Source organism: Rhinolophus hipposideros (assembly GCF_964194185.1).
Source record: "Rhinolophus hipposideros genome assembly, chromosome: 13".
NCBI lineage: Eukaryota > Metazoa > Chordata > Mammalia > Chiroptera > Rhinolophidae > Rhinolophus > Rhinolophus hipposideros.
In genome coordinates, this window is record NC_138059.1 from 50,865,645 (window position 1) to 50,891,913 (window position 26,269).

Consider the following 26,269-nt stretch of genomic DNA (forward strand, 5'->3'; position numbering starts at 1 on the left):
TGATATCACATTGTCAAGGACTATGAAAGATTTTAGCTTTTATCTTACTTGTAAGCTAACAAGTAAACCTGCCGTAGTTTCATGGATGCTGGTAGAAGGCACAAGACTCCCGGGTCAGAGAAAAATGATAGATTGTTACTCATAGCAATAATGGTAGCAAGAATATTAGCATTTTGTTTTGGTTCCCCAAGACTCAACTGGCACAGGAAAATGTGAAGAGAGCCAAATGAGCCCTGCACACACAGTGGGCAAAGGAGGAAACCTGATCTTCAGGAACCTTAATCTCATTATGGGCAATAAACATGCCTGCCCTTTGCTCCAAGGCAGACATAGCTCTTTGAAAAGGGAATTTATTCAGTGCCTCAATGTGCAAGAAGTGCAGAAAGGTGAGCGAAATCTCCCCACACAAACACCCCTCAATTCTATACTACCGTGCCTTCTGGGACCAGACAGGATCCAAGCCCACCTGAGACCCCAATAACAAACCTGCCAACCATGGACCCCACTGTAGATATTAGTAGATATTAGTAGCACCATCGCAACCAGCTCCAATACGGTATAAATGCAATTCTGGAGGTAATCCGATCAGCCCAGGGAGGAGACAGGAGGTCAGCATATACTGAAAACTGTCTTTAAAGACTAGAAGAGGTATTTGCTCCTTCAAATGCACAGACACCAATGCAAACCTACACAGATCACAAAGAACCAGATAAATTGACACCACCGAAGAAAATTAATAAAGCTTGAGTAAACAATACCAAAGAAATAGAGATCTATGATATTTCCTGACAAAGGATTCAAAATAATTGTCTTTCAAAAACTCAATGAAAGGCGAGGGAACAGAGATAAACATTTAAACAAAATAAGAAAAACAATGCATGAACAAAACGACAAGTTTATCAAGAAATAGAAACCATACAAAACACCAAACAGAAATCATAAAGCTGAAAAATACAATGACAGAACTGAAAAATGGAGAGTCAACAGATGTGACCATGCAAAAGAATCAGTGAACTTAAAGACAGATCATTTGAAATTAGCAAAATTAGAGAACCAAAAGAAAAAGAATAAAAATGAGTGAAGAAAGCCTACGTGAATTATAGGACACCATGAAGTAAGTGAACATTTGCATCATGGCATTCCCAGAAGGAGAACAGGGTAGGGAGCAGAAAGCTTATTTAAAGAAATAATAACCGCATTACGTCTTAAAAATGGTGCTGTGAGGTAAGTCTCTTGAAATCTTCCATGGCATTTACAATAAATTGAACAACTATAATTCAACAAAGGATTCCTTGTGCAGCAGACAGGCAAGACTAAGAGGCCCACAACTAAAATCACCTAAACGTGGGCATATTGGGTGAGCAGAGGAGGAGGGAAGAGGGAAGCGCAGCAACACAGGCTGTGCAGGCACAGGAAGCAGACCGCAGCTCAGAGCTCCGAGCTCGCTGCATTCCGGAATTGCTGCAGCCACAGAAGAGGGAAGAACTCTGACTGTTAGTGCTCCGCTTATGGGTCACAGTCCCACCTCAGGGATCAACATATAACATGGCTAAACCCAACACTCACAGCAGAGAACTCGGGAGCAAAAACTGGAAGAAGGGTGAAAACAGCCACTTAAGCCCTCACTGCTGTCAGAGGGCAAAAAGCCTGCCAAATGGAAGGTTTAAGCACTGAACCTAGCTGCCTTCCTCCACACCCTCCCAAAGCTCACCCCACCCCGATCCTCCCAGTGCTAGAAGCAGAATGGTAGCAATGTCAGACAGAAAGAACAGAATATTTGCAGTTCTGAGAACTATGGCCCGCAGCTACAGACTTGCAGCCCAACTACTTCCAGCAAAGGGGAGGGAGCCATGGGTACAAGACTGGCTGTGGTGATGGTTGCTGTCATTGCTCTGGGCAACATTTTACGACCCACCCTGCCCCTGGCCCCAACTGTCTGAAAAATCTCTGCAGGAGTAAACAGAGTCACTGAAACACACAGGCTCAGAATCTGGTGCAGAAACAGTTTTGGAACTTCAGAAGCTCTCCAGATCCCCCCACAGAGACGGTGCACGGTGACTCAGGTGAACTGTTCACAGAGGAGAACACACCTTCCAGTATATCTCCCCATTGTGTAAGAAGCCTGAACAGTGCAGAGAAAATATAACACTACACTGTGAGAGAGAATAAAAGACAGCAGTCTGAGAGAAATAACACATTCTACCAAAACCTACACGAAAAAAAAAGAAACACCTCTTTCTATCAACCTGGTGCAGAACCCACTCCTGTAGATGCCTAGGAAGAGAAACAATAATTCATTAATTGCCATAAATAACCAAGGTAACAAGACAGCTCAGAAAGAAACTGAAAAGTCTTCATGAACTGAAGTTAAAGATATGGAAATATGTGACTTAAATTACAGAGAATTCAAGATTGCAGTTTTTAAAAATTCAGTGAGATGCAAGGAAACATAGACAGGCAGATTAATGAACTCAGAAACACAATCAAAGAAAATAAACATTTTACCAAAGAGATCGAAATTTAAGAAAAAAAAATTTAAAAACCTAACAGAATATCTGGAGACTAAGAACTCAGTAAAAGAAATGAACAATGAAAAAGCCAGCTTACATAGTAGAGTTGGCCAGATGGAGGAAAGAACCAGTGACATTGACGAGAGAAATCTGGAAATGACATAGATGGAAGAGAGAACTTGAGACTTAAAAGAAACGAAAGAACTCTACGAGAACTTTCTGACACCATCAGGAGGAAAAACATAAGACTAATGGGCATACCAGAAGAAGAAAAAGAGAAGGGAACAGAGCATGTTTTCAAACAAATAGTCAATGAAAACTTCCCAAACTTCTGGAAAGAACTGGAGCCTCGAATCCAACAAACAAATAGAAGATCTAATTACCTCAGTCACAACAGGCCTTCTCCAAGGCACATTGTATTGAAGCTGTCAAAAATTAATGACAAAGAAAGAATCCTCAAGACAGCCAGTAAAAAGAAGATGGTAACCTACAAAAGAAAGCCCATTAGATTATCATCAGATTTTTCAGCAGAAACTCTACAAGCCAGGAGGGAGTGGAATAAAATATTCAAACTATTGAAAGAGAGAAATTAGGAGCCAAGAATAATATACCCAGCAAAGATATCCTTTAGATGTGAACGTGGAATACAGACCTTTCTATACATACAAAACCTGAGAGAGAATTTTTTAATACACAACCTGCACTACAAGATACACTGAAGGAGACTGTACAACCAGCATAAATAGGGATAATTTGTGACAACAAAAACATAAAAGGGGGGAGAGTAAAGGCCTGAACTAGAATACGGGAATTGAGAAAGTAAGCATGCTGACGAAAATGGAATACTCTAAATATGAAACTATCTTTTACATAAACTTAATATTAACCATGCAAAAAAAAAAAAGAAATCCATACCTGAAAGGCATAACATAAAAAAAGAACAAAGAGAGGGGAAAAAAATCATAGAATACCATTTTTCTAAGAAAATCCATAGAAATAATAGATAGCAACAAAAAGGCAAAGAAACAATGGAGACAAAGTCTTACCAGAAAACCAAAAATAGAATGATAGGAAACGCTCATATATCAATAATCACCCTAAATGTAAATAGACTGAACTCACCAACAAAAAGGCATAGAGTAGCAGACTGGATCAAAACCTGAACACACATATGCTGCCTGCAAGAGACACATCTCAGCTACAAAGACAAGTATAGACTCAATTGACACTCCAAGAAATTGACACTCCAAGCAAATGGTATCCAGAGAAAATCAGGTGTAACCACACTGATATCACATGAAACAGACTTCAGGGTGAAAAAGGTAACAAGAGACAAAGATGGACATTTCATAACGATAAAGGGGACTGTACAACAAGAAAACATAACAGTCATCAATATTTATGCCCCAATCAGGAAGTACCGAAATATACCAAACAACTACTAACAGAACTAAAGGAAGATTGACCAAAACACAATTATAATAAGGGACCTAACTACGTTATTGCAAGCTTTGGATAGATCATCCAAACAGAAAATAAAGAAAGAAATAGCAGCCCTAAATGACACATTAGATGAAATGGACATAATACACTTAGAAAGTACTTCATCCTAGAACATCAGACTACACATTCTTTTCTAGTGTACATGGAACATTCTCAAGGATAGACCATATGTTGGGACACAAAACTAAAGTCAGCAAATTTAAGAAGACTGAAATCATACCAAGCATATTCTCTGATAACAAGGATTCGAAATTGGAGATCAACTGCAAAATGACAGCAAGAAAAACCACAAATATGTGGAGATTAAACAACATACTTTGAAAGAACGACTGGATAAAACAATAAATAAGAAGAGAGATCATAAGATGCATAGAAACAAATGAGAATGAAAATACATCCTACCAAAATTCTGGGGACACAGCGAAAGCAGTATTAAGAAGAAAATTTATATTACAGGCTATCTCAAGAAAGTAGAAAAAACCCAGATAACTAACCTCATGTTACACCTGAAAGAACTAGAAAAAGAAGACAAATGAAACCCAAAGTCAGCAGACAGAAGGAAATAATAAAAATCAGAGGAGAACTAAATGAATTAGAGAACAAAAAGACAATAGAAAAAAACAATGTGACAAAGAGATGCTTCTTTGAAAAGACTAATAAAATTGAAAAACCTTTGGCTACACTAAGACGAAAGGAAAAAATACACAAACAAAATCAGAAATGAAAGAGGGGAAGTTACCATGGATACCACAGATATAAAAAGGATCATCCAAGAATATTCTGAAGGAGTATATGCCACCAAATTCAATAACTTAGAAGGAATAGAAAAGTTCTCAAAAACATATAGCCTTCCTAGGCTGAATCACAAAGAATTGGAAAATCTAAATAGTCTGATCACCAGTAAGGAAATTGAATCAGTCATCGAAAATCTTTTCAAAAGCAAAAGTCTGGGACCAGACAGCTTCACTAGTGAATTCCTACCAAACATTCAAAGAAGATCTAATACCAATCCTGCTCAAACTCTTCCAAAAAAAACCGAAGAAGAGTCAGTACTCCCTAACTCATTTTCTGAGGCCACATTACCGTAATACTAAAACCTGGTAAGGATAACACAAAAAAAGAAAATTACAGACCAACATCTCTGATGAATACAAATGCAAACATCCTAAACAAAATTCTACCAAATCGAATGCAACAATGCATTTAAAATATCATATATCATGACCAAGTGGGGTTCATACCAGGGGCACAAAGATGGTTCAACATACACAAATCCATCAATGTGATACACTACATAAACAAAATAAAGGACAAAAATCATAGGATTATATCAATTGATGCAGAAAAAGCATTTGACAAGATATAACATCCATTTATGAATAAAACACTTAATGAGCAGGTATAGAAGGAAAACCCTTTAAGATAATAAAGGCCATATGACATACCCTCAGCTAATACAATTGATGAAAAAACTGAAGCCCTTTGCTCTTCGTTCAGGAACACGACAATGCTGTACCTGATCACCTCTGCTTTTCAACAATTGGAAGTCCTAGCCAGAGGAATCACGCAAGAGAAACAAATAAAAGGCATCCAAATCGGGAATGAAGTTAAACTGTCACTCTTTGCAGATGCCATCACGCTATATACAGAAAACCCTAAACAATCCACCAAAACGTTATTAGAAACAATAAATGAATATAGTCAAGTTTCTGGCTACAAAATCAAAGTACAAAAGTCCATTGCATTCTTATACACTAACAATGAAATCTCAGAAAAAGAAATAAAAAAGAACAATTCCTTTTGCAATTGCAGCATAAAGAATAAAATACCTAGGAATGAACTTAACCAAAGATGTGAAAGACCTATATGCTGAAAACTATAAAACATTTTTAAAAGAAATTGAAGAAGACACAAAAGAATTGAAAGATATTCCATATTTATGGATTGAAAGAAACAACATAGTAAAAATGGCCATATTACCCAAAGCAATGTACAGAGTTAATGCAATCTCCATCAAAATCTGAATGGCATTTTTTAAAAAACATAGAATGAAAGATCATCAGATTTGTATGGAACCACAAAAGACCCTGAATAGCCAAAGCATCCTAAGGAAAAGGAACAATGCTGGAGGTATCAAACTCCCTGATGAAATACTTCAGCTTGTACTACAGGGCAACAATAATCAAAACAGTATGGTATATGGTATTGGCAGAAAAACAGACACACAAACAAATGTAATAGAATTGAGAACCCAGAAATAAACACACATAAATAAGGACAGATAATTTTCGACAAAGAAGTCAAAATCATACCACGTTTCCCCGACAATAATACCTAGCCAGACAATCAGCTCTAATGTATCTTTTGGCGCAAAAATTAATACAAAACCAGGTCTCATTTTACTATAAGACTGGGTTTAATATAACATAATACAATATAATATAATACCAGGTATAATATAATATGATATAATACAATACTGGATATAACATAATATAATACCAGGTCTTATATTAATTTTTGCTCCAAAAGATGCATTAGAACTGATTGTCTGGCTAGGTCTTATTTTAGGGAAAATACTGTAAATGTCAATATGCTCCAAAATTCATTCAAAATGGATCAAAGACCTAAACATAAAACCTGAAACAATAAACTGCATAGAAGAAAACATAGGTACTAAACTTATGGACCTTGGGTTCAAAGAGCATTTTATGAATTTGACTTCAAAGGCAAGGGAATAATAAGCTAAAATAAATGAATGGGACTATATCAAACAAAAAAGCTTCTGCACAGCAAAAGAAACCATCAACAAAATAAAGAGGCAACCAACCGAATGGAAGATTTTTGCAAACACCACCTCTGATAAAGGGCTAATATCCAAAGTATAGAGATAACTCATACAAGTCAACAACAAAAAAACAAACAACCCGATTGAAAAATGGACAGAGGACCTGAAGAGACATTTCTCCAAAGAGGACATACAAATGGCAAATAGACATATGAAAAAATGCTCAACATCACTAATCATCAGAGAAATGCTAATAAAAACCACAATGAGATATCACCTCACCCCAGTCAGAATGGCTATCATCAACAAGACAAATAGTAACAAGTGTTGGAGAGGCTGTGGAGAAACAGGAACCTTCTGTTGAAATACACTGTTGGTGTGAATGCAGAGTGGTGCAGCCATTATGGAAGGCAGTGTGGAGGTTCCTCAAAAAATTACGAATAGTATTACCATATGACCCAGCAATCGCTCTCCTGGGTATCTATCCAAAAAATCTGAAAACATTTATCCAGAAAGACATGTGTGCCTCAATGTTCATTGCAGATTCATTTACGGTGGCCAAAACAACCAAAGTGTCCTTCGATAGATGAATGGATGAAGAAGTTGTGATATGTATACACAATGGAATACTATTCGGCCATAAGAAAAGATGAAATAGTACCATCTGCGACAATACGGATAGATCTTGAGATAATAATGCTAAGTGAAATAAGTCAGACAGAAAAAGTCGAGAACTATTGATTTCACTGATATGTGGCACATAAAACTGAAAACAACAAAAGAACAAGACAAATAAATGAAGAAACAAAAACTCATAGCCATAGACAACAGTTTAGTGGTCACCAGATGGTAAGGCAGGAGGGAGCTTCTAGAAGAGGGGAAATTGGGTCAAATATATAGTAATGCAAGGAGAACTGACTCTGAGTGGTGAACACATAATGTGAGATATAGATGAGGCATTACAGAATCATACACCTGAAATCAATGTAAGTTAACTAACAATTTTCACCCCAATAAACTTTAATTAAAAAGAGAAGAGAAGAGAAGAGAAGAGAAGAGAAGAGAAGAGAAGAGAAGAGAAGAGAAGAGAAGAGAAGAGAAGAGAAGAGAAGAGAAATAGTAGCCAAAAATATCCCAAATCTTGGGAGAGCTATGGACATCAAGGTACAGGAAGCTGAAAGAATCCCAAGCGAGAGGAACCCAAAAAAGATTACTCCAAGACACACCATAATGTTAAAAAGATGAAGAAAGCAGTTTAAAGCAGAAAAAAAAAACCACTCATCACATACAAAAGAACTCCCATGAGGCTATCAGTGGATTTACCAGCAGATGCTGTAGGCTGGGAGAGAGCAGGATGATATAGTCAAACTGCTGAAAGAAAAATAAAACTGTCAACTAAGAATACTATACATGGCAAAATTGTCGTTCAGAAATGAAGGAGAGGTGAAGATGTTTTCTGAGAAACAAAAGCTAACGAAGCTCTTCAAATGGACCTGTAGATCACCAGTAGACCTATTTTGCAAGAAATGCTAAAGGGTTTCATTCCTCTTTATAGTTGAGTAATACTCCATTGCATAAATGTACCACAGTTTCTTTTCTTTTCTTTTTATTTTATTAGTTTCAGGTGCACAAGACAAGGTAATACTTCGACGTTCATCATTTATATCCCTCACACTGTGAACCCCCCCGCCCCAATCTCCCCTTCCAGTATCCCTCTGACATCGCACCAAGCCATCACATTATATATATAAAATTATAGTTGGCATTCATTATTGTTCAGCTTCAGGTGTACAGTACATTGCTCAAGCATCTACATCTTCCCTGAGGTGGTCTCCCAAATGGGATCTGTGTCCATCAGATACCCTACAAAATCTTTACAACGTTATTGTAAAGATTACGTTCCCAAAATTATTTTTCAAAAACCCTTAAGCCATTTTGTGGTTACCCACTGTTTTCTAATCCCCTCACCTTTACCCTTATCCCCACACCCCGCCCATCTAACAACCCTCAGTTTTTCCTCTTTGTCCCCAGAACTGTTTCTGATTAGTTCATTCACTTATTCTTTTCTTTAGATTCAGCATATAAGTGAGATCATATGGTACTTGTCTTTCTGTTTCTGGCTCATTTCGCTTAACATAATGTTCTCTAGATCCATCCATGTTGTTGCAAATGGTAAGATTTCTTTTTTCTTTATGGCTGCGTAATACTCCATTGTATAAATGTACCACAGCTTATTAATCCAGTCATCTACTGATGGGCATTTCAGTTGTTTCCGTGTCTTCGCTATTGTGTATAGTGCTACAATAAACATAGGAGTGCATACAGATTTTTGAATTGGAGTTTTGGATTTCTCCGGATAGATGCCTAGGAGTGGAATTACTGGATCATAGGGTAGTTCCATTTTCAGATTTCTGAGATACCTCCATATGTACCACAGTTTCTTTATCCAATCATCTATCAATGGGCATTTCAGTTGTTTCCATGTCTTGGCTATTGCAAATAGCACTGCAATAAACATAGGGATACATATATAATTTTTTTTTGAATTAGTGTTTTTGATTTCTTTGATAGATACCCAGGAGTGAAACTGCTGAGTCATAAGGTAGTTCCATTTTCAATTTTTTTGAGGTATTTCCATACTGTTTTCCATAGTGGCTGCACCAATCTGCATTCCCACCAACAGTGTACAAGGGTTCCCTTTTCTCCATATCCTCACCAGCACTTGTTTGTTGATTTATTGATGATAGCCATTCTGACAGGAGTGAGGTAGTATCTCATTGTGAGTTTTGTTTGCATTTCTCTAATGATTTGTGATGTTCAGCATCTTTTCATATGTCTGTTAGCCATCTGTATGTCCTCTTTAGAGAAATGTCTCTTTATGTTCTCTGCCCATTTTCCAATTGGGTTTTTGTTTTTTTGGTGCTGAGTTGTGTAAGTTTTTAATAAATTTTGGATATTAACCCCTTATCAGATTATCACTGGCAAATATATTATCCCATTCAGTAGGATACCTTTTTTTTTTTATTGAAGGTTTCCTTTGCTGTGAAAAAAAAATTAGTTTGATGTAATTCCACATGTTTATTTTTCCTTTTGGTTTCCTCGCCCAGGGGAATATATCATAAAAAAAATTATTAAGGGTAATGTCTGCAAATTTATTTCCTGTATTTCCTTCTAGGAGTTTGATGGTTTTGGGTCTTACATTTAAATCTTTAATCCATTTTAAATTTATTTTTGTATATGGTGTAAAAAGGTGGTCCAGCTTAATTTTTTGCATGTATCTGTCCAGTTTTCCCAGCATCATTTATTAGACAGACTATCTTTACCCTGGTGTAAATTCTTGCTTCTGCTGTCATAGATTAAATGACCATACAGGCATGGATTTATTTCTCGGCTCCCTATTCTGTTCCATTGATCTATATGTCTGCTTTCATGCCAATACCATGCTGTTTTTATTACTATTGCCTTGTAGTATGTTTTGATGTCAGATAGTATGATACAAAATCTTACCATTTGCAATGACATGGATGAAGAATATTATGCTAAGTAAAATAAGTCAGATGGAGAGAGACAAATACCATATGATCTCACTTATATGTAGAAGCTAAAGAACAGAATAAATGAACAAACAAAACAGAAATAGACTCAGAGATATAGGGGGAAGAAAACTGATGGTTGCCAGTGGGAAGAAGGGTGAAGATGAGGGAGAAGGTGAGGGGATTGGAAAGCGGAAATTAGTAGTCACAAAATTGTCATGGGGATATGAAACACAGGTGGAGGAATATAATCAATAATATTGTAAAGATTACTTAGGAGGTCAGATGGGCAATGGACTTATTAAAGAGACCACTTCATAGACTGTGTAGATGCCTGAGCACTGTGCTATACACCTGAAGCTGAAGTTGAATATTGCATGTCGACTATAATTAAATACACACACACACACACACACACACACACACACACACACACGTATACAGAGTCAGGGGATGTGGAGTACTGAATAGGGAATATAGTTAATGGAATTGTAACAGCTATGTATAATTTTAGATGGGTAGTAGTAGATTGGGGGAGAAGGGGGTGTATCACTTTGTGAGGGGTATAAATGTCTAATTATTACATTGTTTTGAACACCTGAAACTAATTTTTAAAAAAAAACTTCAAAGCAAAGAAAAAGAAATGCTAAAGAGAGTTCAAGTTGAAATTAAAGGGCACTAAATAACAACACGAAAACATGTAAAAGGATAAAATTCACTGGTAAAGGTAATACACGTATATGTAGTTGAATGCAGAATTCCCTAACACTGTAATGGCGGTGTATAAATCACTTTAATTTTTAGTATACTCGTAAAAGTTAAAAAAACAATAATATTAAAAATTATAGCTAATTAATTTGTAAATGTATGCACAATATAAAAAGATGTAAATTACGTCATCAATTACATACAATATGGGGGAAGAAGTAAAAGCACAGAGTTTCTATATGCAATTAAAGGTAAGTTGTTATCAGCTTAAAGTAGATTGTTATATCTGTAAGATGTTTTATTAAAGCCTCATGATAACCACAAAGAAAAACATATAATAGACACTCAAGAGAGAAAAAGGAATTGAAGAACACCATTACAAAAAATAAATCACAAAGGAACAAAGTTAGATTTTAAAAAGTCATAAAACAAGTAACAAAATAGCAACAGTAAGTCCTTTCCTATCAACAATTAAATATAAATGGACTAAATTCTCCAATCAAGACACAAAGTGGCTGAGTGAATTAAAAAAAAAAAAAGATCCAACAATATGCTGCCTATAGGATTCACTTTAGCTTTGAAAACACACATAGGTTGAAAGCAAAAGGACAAAGATATTCCATGTAAATGGTAAAAGATAGTGGGAGTGGCTATATTTATATGAGATAAAAAAGACTTTCAGTAAAAATCAATCACGAGTGACAAAGAAGGTGACTGTATAGTGTGATAAAAATTGATTCATTTAAAGGATATGAAAATTGAAAATATTTATGCACCTCACATAAGAGCACTTAAATATATAAAGCAAATACTAAAAGAGTTGACGGGGGAAATAAACAGCAATACAGTCGTAGTTGGGGACTTCAATACCCCACTTTCAACATTGGACAGATCATCCAGACAGCAAAACTGGCAATCTGGATAGTACGGGTTTGATCAGCGCTGCAACTGGTTTCCATAGAGGGGTGTCTCTAATATGCTAGTCTACTCTTTTCCAAGTGGCAAACAAAGAAACTAGACCACTGACAATAACCCAAGACTCTCAGTAAAAACGATAGTTCATCAAGAAGATGATGGGCAGAGCTACAGGAATGGGCTAGAGTCTGCCCACTGAGTGGAGCAACCATACCTAGGTTTGGTTCCACATAGCTGGTACTAAGCTGTGTCAGGGAGGTGACATACCCCAAGGGTACCCATGGATGAGGGTTGCCTTCTGCTGTCAGCAGTTCCAGTTGGCAAAATCATCAGCCACACAAATCACTGATGAAAGGGGTCACATGGGTTATGGAGCCACAAAGGTAGAGAACCTGTCACAGTGCCAACAGCTCTCAGTGCAACCAGCTGGTCTGGGCCCTCCTCAAAGGCTGCCCGTTTGCAGGTTAGCTGATATAAAGGACTAAGGAGAAAGCCAATGTGCAGCCCGTACTGTTTTCAAAACTCAGAGTCCATACCTTTTGGTAGTGGGAGTTGAAAAGACAGCAGTTTCTTCTTGAGTGCCAGAGGAATTGAGCACTGTTAATCTGTCTACATGGTCCTAAGAAACTACCTGGCAGGCAGCCGCCTGGTATTGGTGGGGGTGTATCTGCCACCTCTGCTGGCAAAAGTGTAATAGCTTTGCATCAGGGCCATTGAGATTTTGACTTCTGATTTGCCAACCAACACAACACCATCTGTACAGTGGAAATTTTTGCCGTTGCAGGGCAGAGGCACTTGTACTAAATCCTCACCATTCCAAAGGACAGTGGGAAGGATTTGTGTGCTCCTATAGTACTTTTCTACATATGTCTCTTCCAAGCTGCGAGTACCTCCTCCCATACTCATGGCATAGGAATGTGCAAACATATACACATTAATTCTCCATATACATTTAGATATAGAAACAGCAACAACAGATCACTGAATTGGCCCAAAGGGCCCCACCCATAAAATAGTTGTTTCCCTTTCCCACTTGCAATTAGGAAATACAGAATCTACAGAGAAAAAAACTGTAATCCTACAGATGAGAGATAGCCACTGTCAATACTTTTATGAATTTATTTCATGTAGTATGTGTGTGTTCACATCTAGTAACTGCTCAGCTTATTGCATGTAACAAGCATTTTCCCATCTCATCATCAAAAATTCCCATTATCATTATATATGGATGTACCATAGTGTTTATCTATGTTATTAATATTGCACATTTACGTTATTTTCAAAATTTGTTGCTATTATAAATAATGCTGCAAGAAATAGTGTTGAATCCTTTTATGCTTTTCTTTTATATATATGGAAGTGAGGCATGAATCTAATAATTTCTTTTGGTTTTTTTGTTATTATTTTCCCCAAAAAAGCTTTTTGCACACCATTCACCATTTGTTTTTGAAGCGTCTTATAATGTGCTAAACTCTTACTCAAACAGACTTATGTATCTGTTTGTATTTATGCCATCTGTCTTCTGAAGTGCACCTAAAATAAAGTCTATGCAAGACCTGCAACAAGGGTTTGCTGAGGCGAAATGAAAACATCCTGCAGTTCAAACACTGAGTGATTTAGTACACTAAATTACTTTCTACTTTCCCTGAAATATATACCAATATCCTGAGAGTTTCTCATATGCCATTACCTAATGTTCCTTCTCTCATTTATCCATAAGAAGAGCACCAACTGTGAGGTAGACCCATCCCTCCAAGCCTAGAAGTTCCCATGCTTTACTCTGTAGTTCAGAGATGTTCATGGTCATTATTCCAATCCAGAAGAAATGCAAGAGAAACATTCCCCTTCACTCCAAAGGGACCCTAATTATAACCTCTCCTCCTTACATCTGAACCCAAAAGTCGGTTGCATCTTACCCACTCCAAGCCTAGTTCTCCATATAATATTGTCAACTCAGTATGTGACCAACATGATATTCCACAGCACTGGAAAATTCTGCCAGATGAAATTCTCATAATTTTGGAGTCTACCAATACCAAGAAGCCTGAGCTACCATAAAGCAAATATAGAAAAAACAAGGTAAAGATAAAAAATAATATATTCCATGGACACTTGGGAGAAAAAGTAATTTGTCTGCTTAAAGGGATGCATCCCATCTAGTCATTGACATGATATATTATGGTATTTAAATATTTATGCATAATAAGGATAAAGAAGAAGTCATGAATTGAGGAATATTCAAGTCTATAACTACAACTGTGGCTCTACCAATTCTTCTTCACATTCTAAGAAGTTCTGGGTTTATATGATACTGTTCTATGATAAATAAGATAAATACTATATATGTTCCTTATAGATAGCTTCGATGAATATAAAATATTAACATTAATAATAATAAAAGTAGCTAATATTTATTGAGAACTTAGTATGTAACTACGAGCACTGTTCTAATCACTGTATTTGGATTGACTCATTTAATCCTCACATCAACTTCATGAGAAAGGAATATGATTATCATCCCTGATTTATAAATTAGAAAACCAATTAGCAAGTGGAAAAGCAACAATTGAAACCAAAACACTATGCATTCCTGCTTTTCCAAACAACCATAAAACAGCCATTTGTCCCATGTAATGTTTTCTCCCTCAATATTGGCACTTTGATCTCTTATTTAAAAAAGGTAAGGGGGGGAGGGTCTTAAAAGAAGGTAAAGGGGGTCAAATATATGGTGATGGAGGAGAACTGACTCTGGGTGGTGAACACACAATGCAAAAGATAGATGATGTATTATAGAATTGTAACCTATATCATTTTACTAACCAATGTCATTCCAATAAATTTTTTAAAAAATTAACAAAAATAAAAAAATAAAGTGACTATTAGAAGATTTAAAGTTAAAAAAATAAATAAAGAAAGAAAGAAAGAAAGAATTAAAAAGCCTATCTTTTTGTTGTTAATGAATCTAAGTGATTTTAAATTAAATTATGTGGCCAGTATCACCTCTGTAAAGTCACCTGTCTCCTCCCACAAGGAATCTCTCTCTTCAATGTTCTGAAATACGTATATTAATTCCATTACTATGCACTTACTGTAACTTTTCTTTAGGTGTTGTATTTCCTTTTACACTTTAAGCTTACTGAGTTCAAAAACAATGTCTAATTCATCTCTGTAACTCTATATATAGTGGTTGAAAAATAACCAGAACTCACAAAATAGCTACTGAATTAAATTATACGAACCAAAGAAAATCCTGAACACGAAATTTCTAATGTGATCTCTGTTGGCTACTACATATGGTATATTATACATGTGTAGTAGTATATTATACAGATGTACTTATATTTTTATACTACCCATTTTAATTAGGTTTATCATAATTCCTAGCATTATGGTAATCTTGATTTCACATACTCCATTAGTTCCTCTGCTAAACTACTCTATTTCAGATAAGCACATTAGTTAGGATTCTATACTGAGTGTTTCAGGAAACCCAAATGCAATTAATGGCTTGTCTCGTACCGTTTGCCTCGTGGATAATGCCTCACATATTCTCCAACATCATGAGCAGCAACAGCTAAGACTTGTGGATCATCTGACACCTCCAGAAGTTTTGTCAAAATTCTGAAATAAATTTAATCCAAAGAGAGATCAATTTTTGATTCTTCTATAGAGCACAGCGAAGCATAGGTACAAAGCAGATACCTTTCCTGAAAACAGACATATATGAAATAGAAATAGAAATAGACATTTATAATCTTATTTCCTGTAGATTTCACTATTATGCATAACACATTACACATAACATGTTACATATAAGTGAGCAGTTTTCAAATCTTTATCCATATATGTAGCAGGTTCCTTTCATGTTCACAATGTATACCACGTAAAGTTCCCAAAATATCAGGGAGTCCCTCTCCTGCTCTCTTAAGAAAGACAACTCTAGTGTGAGTAAATGTTATTTTAATGTGTAACTACAAGCAGATCCTTGCTTATTATATTTTGAAAACAAATCATTTGTAAACCTTTTGTTAGTATTAGCAGAAAATTACTTTCAGCTGTAATCAAGATGGAGCCTGAGCACTAAGCACACACATCTCTCCTTTCTCCTGCTCCAACTCTCACAAAAGACTTTAACATATACTTTAAAAACATAACTAAATCCACAACAGCAAGCAAATGTTTCTGAGAAAATGGCAGGTCAAATTCACAATCTTGACTCCCCTGCCCTCTTAGCTAATACACTTTTCCAGAGTAACATACACGTAAATACATACAGAGTAAAATGACTGCTGAAGTTTGACAGGTACTTCTTGAGAAGAGGGGTCAACTACCAACAGAAGAAAAAGTTCCCCTCTATTGGGAGGCTGGAAATATGACCATGATTTCTGCCTCCTCAAATCGTCCCAGAAGAGGGTTCGTCTTACTCAGGAAGGTATATGTGTCTTTGGGAATGAAGGGGAAGGGGGACTACAGTGCTCAGAATCCAATTAGGTGGAAAGGACAACCTTCCTTATGAGTGCAAGTAGAGATCATACAAGGATCACTCAATCACAATCTAATTCCTATGTTATTTAAAATGCTCAAGGGCAGAGAAATAGGTAGAAAACCTAGCAGCTCATTCCACAAGCAGAGCATAACTGTGGTAACCAATCAGAATGAGTAATTTTTTAAAAAAATGGGTTGGTAGTAGCTAACATATTTTAAAAATTACTTTCTAATATGCCAGCAATAGCCACATATATACATACACACACACACACACACACACACACACACACACACACACACAGTGCCAAAAACATGTATACACATTTTAGGAAGAAACTATTAAAATTGTAATACAATGAATGACACCAGCATTCATTTGATGTTTTCAGCAAAAAGTCATACTACACAATGCTACTGTAATTCAATTCAACTTCGAAAAGTAATAGATAACATCTCATAGATGTCCATCAGTGGATAAATGGATAAAGAAGATGTGGTATATGTATACACAATGGAACATTACTCAGCCTTTTTGGGTTCTCATTGGGATTGCATTGAATTAATTTGTTATATTTGGAGAGAAATGACATCTTTAAAATAAAAGAGACTTTCAATCTCAAAATGGATACATATTTTTGGCACTCCCGGTATATATATAAACAGCTTAAAGAATTAACTAATTTAACCCAGTAGAGTACTAAAAACACCTCTTTTATTCAGTTCTCAGCTCAAATGTTATCTCTTGCTTAAGAGCCTCCGATTGCCCTACGATAGTACCCTCCCTCGTTATTCTCCATCCTCTCTTCCTGATTCATTTTCTCACAGTACTAATCACCACATCCATTATATTATATATTTACTCAACTATTTGTTTATTCTTCCTCTCCCAAATATAATGTAAGCATAATGAGAATAATAACTTTGTTTTATTTGGCATTTTAACTATAACACCTAGAACAGCAATGACCATACAATAGATACTCAGTAAACACTTGTTGAAAAAAAGAATAAATTAAGTATAAAATGGTGATGTCAATTGGGAAAAACAATTTTGACAGCTCCTAAATGAATTTAAAATACACAGACATTCTGATCCAGCAATTCTATTTCTAGAAATCCTTCCTTCAGAAATATTTTCAAATTTCCACAAAGATGTCTGTGTACACTATCTTAAAAAGTAACTACAAGAAAAGGCCAGAGAGTGGAGGCCACATAGAAAGGTTAGGCTTTGTCCTCCGTTTCTTCATCCATGCTGGCAGTGTCTCTGCAACAATGATAACTTTGTGTACACAGTAGTTTAACATCCACCATTTTATCTAATCCCTATTACTCAGATTATTAGTTCTTCCTATTTTTATAGAGAGGTAAACAGAGGTTCAGTGAAATAAAGTGGCCAAACACCCAAAAAAGAAAAAGAAAAAAAAAGATTAAGTTAAGAAACCCCAAGCCATAGTAAGTCAAAAAGACAAGTCACAGACTAACACCTTTAGTATGGTGACATGTGTAAATAACTATATAAAGATGCAGGTACAGGTATGTCGATGAACAAAAGAGATTATACCACCTGTTGACTCTGGTTACTGCTGGGCAGGAGTTTAAGATAGAACAGCAGTAAAGAAACCTTTTCATTTCAGTCCTGTACGGCTTTAAGAATCTTGAATGACTTGGCCCAAGGTGTTTGATATAACTTAAAATATAAAGATTTAGTAACACACACACACACACACACACACACACACACACACACACACACACACCTAAAAAAAGTTACCTAATTTTACCAAGATGTTCCTTTCCCTTAATATTGCTAATTTAAAATTAAGTTGAATTTTAAGTTTAAAATATTTAATAAGAAAAAGTTTTGAAACCATGTCTGTACATACAAACTATTCATTTACAAATATAAATCTTATCTCTTAAAATCTTTACTAGGAAACAACTTGAATCACAACTATCTTTGCTAATATCATTTGCATTAAAACAAATACTTAAAAGTAATAAAACTCTGCTTTATTCACAATCTGTATGAATCTAGAAAGCTTACTTAGTTTCTGAAGTATCCTCTAAGACTGTGGGTCAAGGTTTCTCTGCCTACCTTTTTCTATCATCATCTCAGCCTGTCAAATAGCTAAACTCTATAAACAACAGGAAGCACTGATAAAGAAATTTGTTGTCAATCAAGGAATCATTTTATTATGAAGTAATTCCATATCTTTTTCCAGACTAACTGGGAAATTTGCATTTCCAAATAAAGAAGAAGAAAACAATGAGCGTTTATTATACACATGCACATTCCACATGCACATCTGTGTAAATATATTCCTCATAACAACCCGTAAATGAGGAAATGAGACCCAGAGAAGTTAAGTAATCAGCAAAGGACACAGCAAATGTTGAAACTGAGATTTGAATTATCTGCTGACTCTAGTCCACACAAAGCACAATCGTATCCTGATGGCAGTTCATTCAATTCAAGCATATGAAAACCCACTAAGAAAAAACAGACATACAGTCAATCTCCCACATATTTACATTTTTAATTTTTTAAATGTTCTTTTTAAAGGGCCGACTTGTAAACTATTTTAAAATTAAGTTTAATTTAATTGACTTGAACATTTTAATAATTTCAAAAGATTAAATTACTTTGCTATTATTTTTATTATTTTGATATTCTACGCTATTTCCCTGAAAATAAGACCTAGTTGGACAATCAGCTCTAATGCATCTTTTGGAGCAAAAATTAATATAAGACCCAGTATTATATATTATATTATATCATATTATATTAGTTATGTTTGTTATGTTATGTTATGTTATATGTTATGTTTGTGTTATGTTTGTGTTATATTATATGTTATGTTATGTTGTTATCTTATGTGTTATGTTATGTTATGTTATGTTATGTTATGTTATGTTATTCCCGGTCTTATATTATAGTAAAATAAGACCAGGTCTTATATTTACTTTTGCTCCAAAGGACGCATTAGAGTTGACTGTCCAGCTAGGTCTTATTTTCGGGGAAACATGGTATTAAATTATTTTATGAAACAGTAAGAAAATAATATTAACATAAGAGTCCTTAAAAGCATAATAGGACATTTGTTTTGAATACCTTAAGAGGTCATCAAATTATAGCTGAATTTCAAAGCCAGCAGCCATCACTTTTATAAATAAAGTTTTAGTGGAACACAGCCACACCCATAAGTTTGCTCATTGTCCATGGCTACTTTGGCCCTACAAGGACAGAATTGAGTAGTTATGACAGAGACTAAATGACTCACAAAGCCTGGGCCTTTACCACATTCAGTGACCTCACCCATTCTCCATATGACTGAGACTCTTAATACTCAAAATTACATCTGCAAACCAACAGCATCAGTATCACCTGGACACTTACTGAAAATGCTGAATCACAGACCCAACCCTCGACCTACTAAGTTACACTTTGCATTTTAACAAGATCTCCATAAACATTTAAAAGCATATTCTTTAGAATCAAAGAATGTTAGAATTAGAACGAATCACAGAGACTTTCTAGTCAAATCTCCTAATAAACACAGAAATGATTTTAATATTACCTTTAGGGCCACGTAGTCTACTAAATATCTTAGCAACATATAAAGTACCTTTGTTTGTAAATTGCTAAGCATGCGTTCTCTTTCTAATTCAAATCATCAATAAAAATGTTCAAATGAATAGGTGCAAAAAGAGATTCATGTGGTAAGCAAAGAGAAAACTTTCCCTGAGTCATCAATGAATACAGTTGCTATATCAACAATGGAATCATCGATCATAACCCAAATCGCTATCACCACATTAACCACAAGCCGAGATTCTGTCAGATACTCCAATGGGATCAAGACAGCAACATATCACAGCTTTGGAGTTAGATCACATGTGAATGTTGACTCTGACATTTGCCAGAAATGTAATCTTCAAATGTCTATTCAAATCCAAAATAGAATTTATATTATTATTCTAATTAGTCACTCCACAAATTTGCTCTTTTTGTTTTTCATTTTTATAAACTTGCTTGCTCCCTCAGCTTTTGCTTTTCTCTGCATAGTTTCCTATATTTCCTATATTTCCTATATTTCCTATATTTCCTATATTTCAAAATATTCAAAGTACAGTTATTTCAGAATTATAACATATAAGATTACAAAGTAATTTCTTAACACTATTATACTTCAAAGTGATAGAGGAAAAAAAATGAACATATACATATTTGCTAAATTTAGAATTACCAGGAAAATAGGTCAGAGCCTGATTTAAGTGCAGTTCTCCATAGATAAAAAGAAGGCCAGTAAGCACCATACTTTTTTAATAGCACAATAAAATAAAGATTCCAAATGCATACATTTTATCAGCTAGTTTGAAGGGCAGCACTAGTGTGCCTCTTCTGCCAATCATCCCCATGCAGATAAGGGAATAAAAGCTAAACACAAGCAATAACTTTAAATTTATCATCACATAAACATACAATAAAACTATAGTGCCACATGCCATTGTTTCTGGCTATTCAGAAAAATCACAAAGGGTCATACAAAAATAAAGGGAATAATTTACAGGAGCCATAAAAATTACAATCTAATGTTAGAAAACCGAACCTGCACTTCCAAAGGCTCTTTAAGTGTATCAGGATGAAAATACAAGTAATGCTTTAGTAATAATTTATAAAAAGCTCCCTTCCATTATATTCAAGTTTTCCAAAGACTAGATTTAAAACAGCATTATTTGAGCTCACTTTGTTGTAGTTATTATAAGAATTCGAAGTCATGAAACAATGCTGAAGACAATTCACTCTTTCCCCCTTACCTATTCTCCATGAATCCTGCCAACATCTACCAAACACTCACTTTGGTTTGCCATTTTGTGCAAATAAGAATAATGTGTCATATTTGGTAATACATAGAAAATAAAGTTTAAATAATAGAAACAGATCTGCCTGAAAATGCTTATTGGACACATGCATATATCCCCCTTTGCTCCTAGGCATCTCATTAAAATAATGATAAAATGATTTTTTTCTTCTTAAAGCATAAACTCACAAGAAATAACAATATGAAAAATTAAATAACAGTAACAAAATACTGAAATGGAAAGTCAGAGGAACAACTGTTTGCTAAATAACTTGAGAAAATCAAATACCTAGCTGACAGCAAAGAAAATTGAACAGCAACCTGACTTTCGACACAGAACTGTTTCTAGTATCAGTATTTCCATAAACCTGACTCAAACTGTGCTGCTCAATATGACAGTCACTAGCCACATGAGCTAGCTCAAGTTAAACTGATTATAATTAAATTAAAAATTCAGTTTCTCAGTCACACCAACATTTCAAATGTCTTTAGCCACTGAGTATTGTACTGAACAGCACAAACATAAACTATTTCTATCATCACAAAAAGTCCTACTTAAGCTTAAATAGAAAACAAAAAAAAAATTAAATGGCACAATCTACAGGAATGCCAAAAAATCAAATACATAGGAATAAAACCTAATGAAAGATGGACAAGATCATAACATCATCTGAAGGAAATCCTACATAAATGAAAGGATATTCCATGTTCATGGACTGGAGACCCCCCACATTTTAAAAATATCAATTCCTCCTAGACTGAACTATAAATTCAATTCCAACCAAAATTCGACTAGAACTGTTTAGTTCATTCTAAAATGCATATAGAAATTCACAGAGCCAACAGGTGCTGAGACACTTTAGAACAACAAATTTGGAGTGTTCATTCTGTCAAGATACCAAGACTTACTATAAAGTACAGCAATGTAGTACTGGAGCAAGAACAGACAAATAAGTAATGGAACAGAGTAAAGAATTCTGGAAGATATTTGCACAGTAGATATTGAAGGCAGAGTAATTAGGCAAGAAAAAAAACAAAAGATATTCAGATTGGAGATAAAGCTATTTCTAGTCATATATGACATGATCTTATATATAGAAAATGAAATGAATCTACTCAAAAAAATACCATTAAAACTAATAAAAAGAGCTCAGAAAGATTGTATAAAATAAGAGCAATATAAAGTCAACTGTATTTCTACAAACTTGTAATGATCAAAAATGAAGTTAAGAAAACAGTTCCATTTACAATAGCATGACAAAAATTTTTAGAAATAAATGTAGCAAAAAAATGCAAAATGTATTCTGAAAACTACAAAACAGTATTGATAAGAAATTAAACATGATCTAAATAAATGAGAACACATCCCACGTTCATGGATCTGAACACTGAATATTGTTAAGATGGCAATACTGCCCAAACTGATTTATAGCTTCAACACAATCCCTAATGAATCCCAACCAACTTCTTTACAAACTTAACAAGGTGATTCTAAAACTCATATGAAACGGCAAGGGACCCAAAAGAACCAAAACCATCTTGAAAAACAGACTGCCAGTTTCCCGTTCAATATGTAAAGAGTTTGGATGTTATCATTCTTGTCTTCACAAGAAGAAACAGCTGAACAAACTAAAAATCAACACCTCTTCTTAGATCAAGTGAGAACTGAGATCCCAGGGCAAACCACTGCCACGTAAGCTAAAGACACAGGCAAACAGAGTGACTCACAGATAACTGGAAGCAGAAGCTGTTGCTGGATCCATCAACTAGTAGGAATACTTAAAGGATAATTGACTGGAGACTGAGTACAGACTAGCTTGAAAAATAAAAACTGCTAGAGACCCAGCCATATTGGGGGTCCTCACAGTGCTCATCCAAAGAAAAACACATAATCTAAATAGGTATCTTTAAAATATATATATCTGTTAAAGACATAGAAGCAATAACTGTCAAAGAAATTGAAGTAATAATTAATAACCTTCCAAAACAGAAAGCAACAGGCCCAGATGATCTCACTAGTAAATTCTACTGAACAATTAAGGAAGAAATGATACCAATTCTCTACAATTTCTTCCAAAAGATAGAAGCAAAGGGAACACTTCCTAACTCATTCTATGAGCCAGCATCCATAACACCAAAGTCAAACAAAGACATCACAAGAAAGAAAAATTACAGACGATATCACTCATGAATATGGATGCAAAAATCCTCAACAAAATAGCATCAAATCAAATGTAACAGTGTATAAAAAGAATTATGTACTACAACCAAATCGAATTCACTCCAGGTATGCATCTGATTGAATATTCAAGAATATATAAATGTAACCCATCACATCAACAGACGAAGAATAAAAATCACATGGTCATATCAATAGATGCAGAAAAGTCATTTGACACAATTAAATACCCATTATCGATTAAAAAACAACTCTCAGCAAACTAAAAACAGAACTTTCTCAACTTGCTAAAGAACATTTTTTTAAAAACCTACAGCTAACATCAAACTCAATGATGAAAAACTAGAAGTTTCCCTGTAAGATCAGAAACAAGGCAAGAATGTCCCCTCACCAGTCCTCAACACACACTGAAAGGACTCACCGATGCAATAGGAAAAGGAAATAAAAAACATATAAATTGGGAAGGAAAAAATAAAACTGTATTTGCAGATGACATCATGGTCTAAGTAAAAAATTCAAAAGAATCAATTTTAAAACTTCTGGAATTAACAAGCAATTATAGCAAGGTTGTAGGATACGAAGTTAATATACAAAAGTTGAACACTTTCTTATATTACCAGCAATGAACAAATGAAATTTGAAATTTAAAACATAATACATTTACTTAGCAATCCCCAAAAAAGAAATACTTAGGTATAAATCTAACAAAATATGTGCAAAATCTACATGAGGAAAACTACAAAACTCTGGTGAAAGAAATCAAAGAAGAACTAAATAAATGGACACAGATTCCATATTGATGTCAGTTCCTCTCAACTTCGTATATAGATAGATTCAATCCAATTCCAATAAAAATCCCAGCAAGTTATGTTGTAGCTATCAAGAAGTTGATTCTAAAGAGGAGAAAATGTAGGCAACATTGGGTACGGTGATGACTTTTTGGATACAACAAGAAAGTGTAATCTGTGAAAGAAAAAACACTGATAAGTTGGACTTCATTAAAATTAAAAGCTTCTGCTCTGTGACACACTATGAAAAGATTGAAAAGGCAAGTCAGAGATGGGGAGAATACATTTGCAAAGAACATATCTGGTAAAAGACCTCTATCCAAAATACACAAAGCACTCTTAAAATTCAACAAAAAATAAATAACTCAATTTAAAAGTAGTTAAAAGACCTGAACAGACACCTCACCAAAAGAGATAAACAGATGGCAAATAAACATATGAAAACAGGATCAACATCATGCATCATCAGGGAAATGCAAATTAAAACAATGAGATATCACTACACTCTATTAGAATGGCCAAAATCCTGAACACTGACAACACCAAATGCTGGAGAGGATGAAGAGCAACAGGTACTCTCACTCATACTAGAGGGAATGCAAAACAGTACAGTCACTTTGGCAGTTTATTACAAAACTAAACATTATCTTAACGTATAATCCAGCAATCAAGCTACCATGATATTTACCCAAATGATTTGAAAACTTGTCCATACAAAATCCTGTACATGGACATTTATATCAACTTTATTCATAACTGCCATACTTTGAAGTAATGAAGATATGCTTCAATAGATAAACTATCATACAGTCGTAGAATGGAATATTCAGCAATAAAAAGAAATGAGCTACCAAGCCACAAAAAGAAACATGGAGGAACCTTAAATGCACATTGCTAAGGAAAAGAACGCAGTCTGAAAAGGTTATATACTGTTTGATTTCAACTATTTGACATTCTAAAAAGGGCAAAAATATAGAGATAGTAAAGAGATCAGAGATTGTGGAGTTCAGGAAGGGGGAGGAAGGGAGAAATGAATAGGTAAAACATAGGGAATTTTTAAGGCAGTAAAACTATTCTGTATGATACTGTAATGGGGGATATGTAATATTATGCATTTATCAAAACCCAGAATGAAGTGTACAACAGAAAGCATAAACTTTAATGTAAACTATGAACTTTATTTACAAATAATGTATAAATATTTGTTCACCAATTGTAACAAATGTACCTCACTAAGGCAAGGTGTTCAAAATAGGGGAAACTGTTCGTGTTGGGGAAACAGAGGATATATGAGAATTCTACGTACTTTCTCTATAAACCTAAAATTATGCTAAAAATTAAGTCCATTAATTTTTAAAAGTTACAGAAGTTGAATATTTAGTAATTCTTACATTGTTTGTAACAATAAAATATGGCATCAATAAGAGACTGATTAAATAAATTAAGACACACACAAAAAGAACAAGAGAGTGGGGGATTCATACTTCTGGATTTTAAAACATACTATAAGGTAACAGTAATCAACACAATGTGGTACTAGTATCAGAATGTTTTTTAGACCAATAGAATAGAATTGAGAGTACAGAAATAAACCCCTGTGTCTATAGTAAAACTGATTTTTAATAAGAATGCCAAGACAATTCAATGAGGAAAAGAATAGTCTTTTCAACAAATGTTACTAGGACAAATGGGTAGCCACAGCAAAAAAAAAAAAAAAAAAAAGAAGTTGGACCCTTATCTCACAAAATGGATCAAAGACCTAAATATAAGTGCTAAAATATAAGTGCTAAAATTATAAAAATTTTACAGAACACATAGGAATAAATCTTCATAACCTTAGCTTTGGCAATGAATTCTTAGGTATGACACCAAAAGCACGAAGAACCAAAAATAAATAAATAAATTGGACTTCATCAAAATTTTAAAATGTCTATACTTCAAAGGACACTATCAAGAAAGTGAAAAGATAACAAAAAACAAACAAACAAAAAATGG

General features: G+C 34.7%; 1 protein-coding gene across 9 annotated transcripts in view; it reads right to left on the reverse strand.

Annotated features, from left to right (window-relative positions):
* The window catches only part of ATP6V1H (ATPase H+ transporting V1 subunit H), a 241,057-nt gene that overhangs the window by 52,781 nt on the left and 162,007 nt on the right, over positions 1 to 26,269 (reverse strand). For 5 of the 9 annotated variants that reach the window (XM_081070986.1, XM_081070988.1, XM_081070989.1 and 2 more), the window contains one exon: positions 15,477 to 15,578. The exons of the other annotated variants lie outside the window; for them this stretch is intronic. In XM_081070986.1, coding sequence (XP_080927112.1) covers positions 15,477 to 15,578 — 102 coding nt within the window. The remainder of the gene's footprint in view (positions 1 to 15,476; positions 15,579 to 26,269) is intronic. 9 annotated transcript variants of the gene reach the window in all.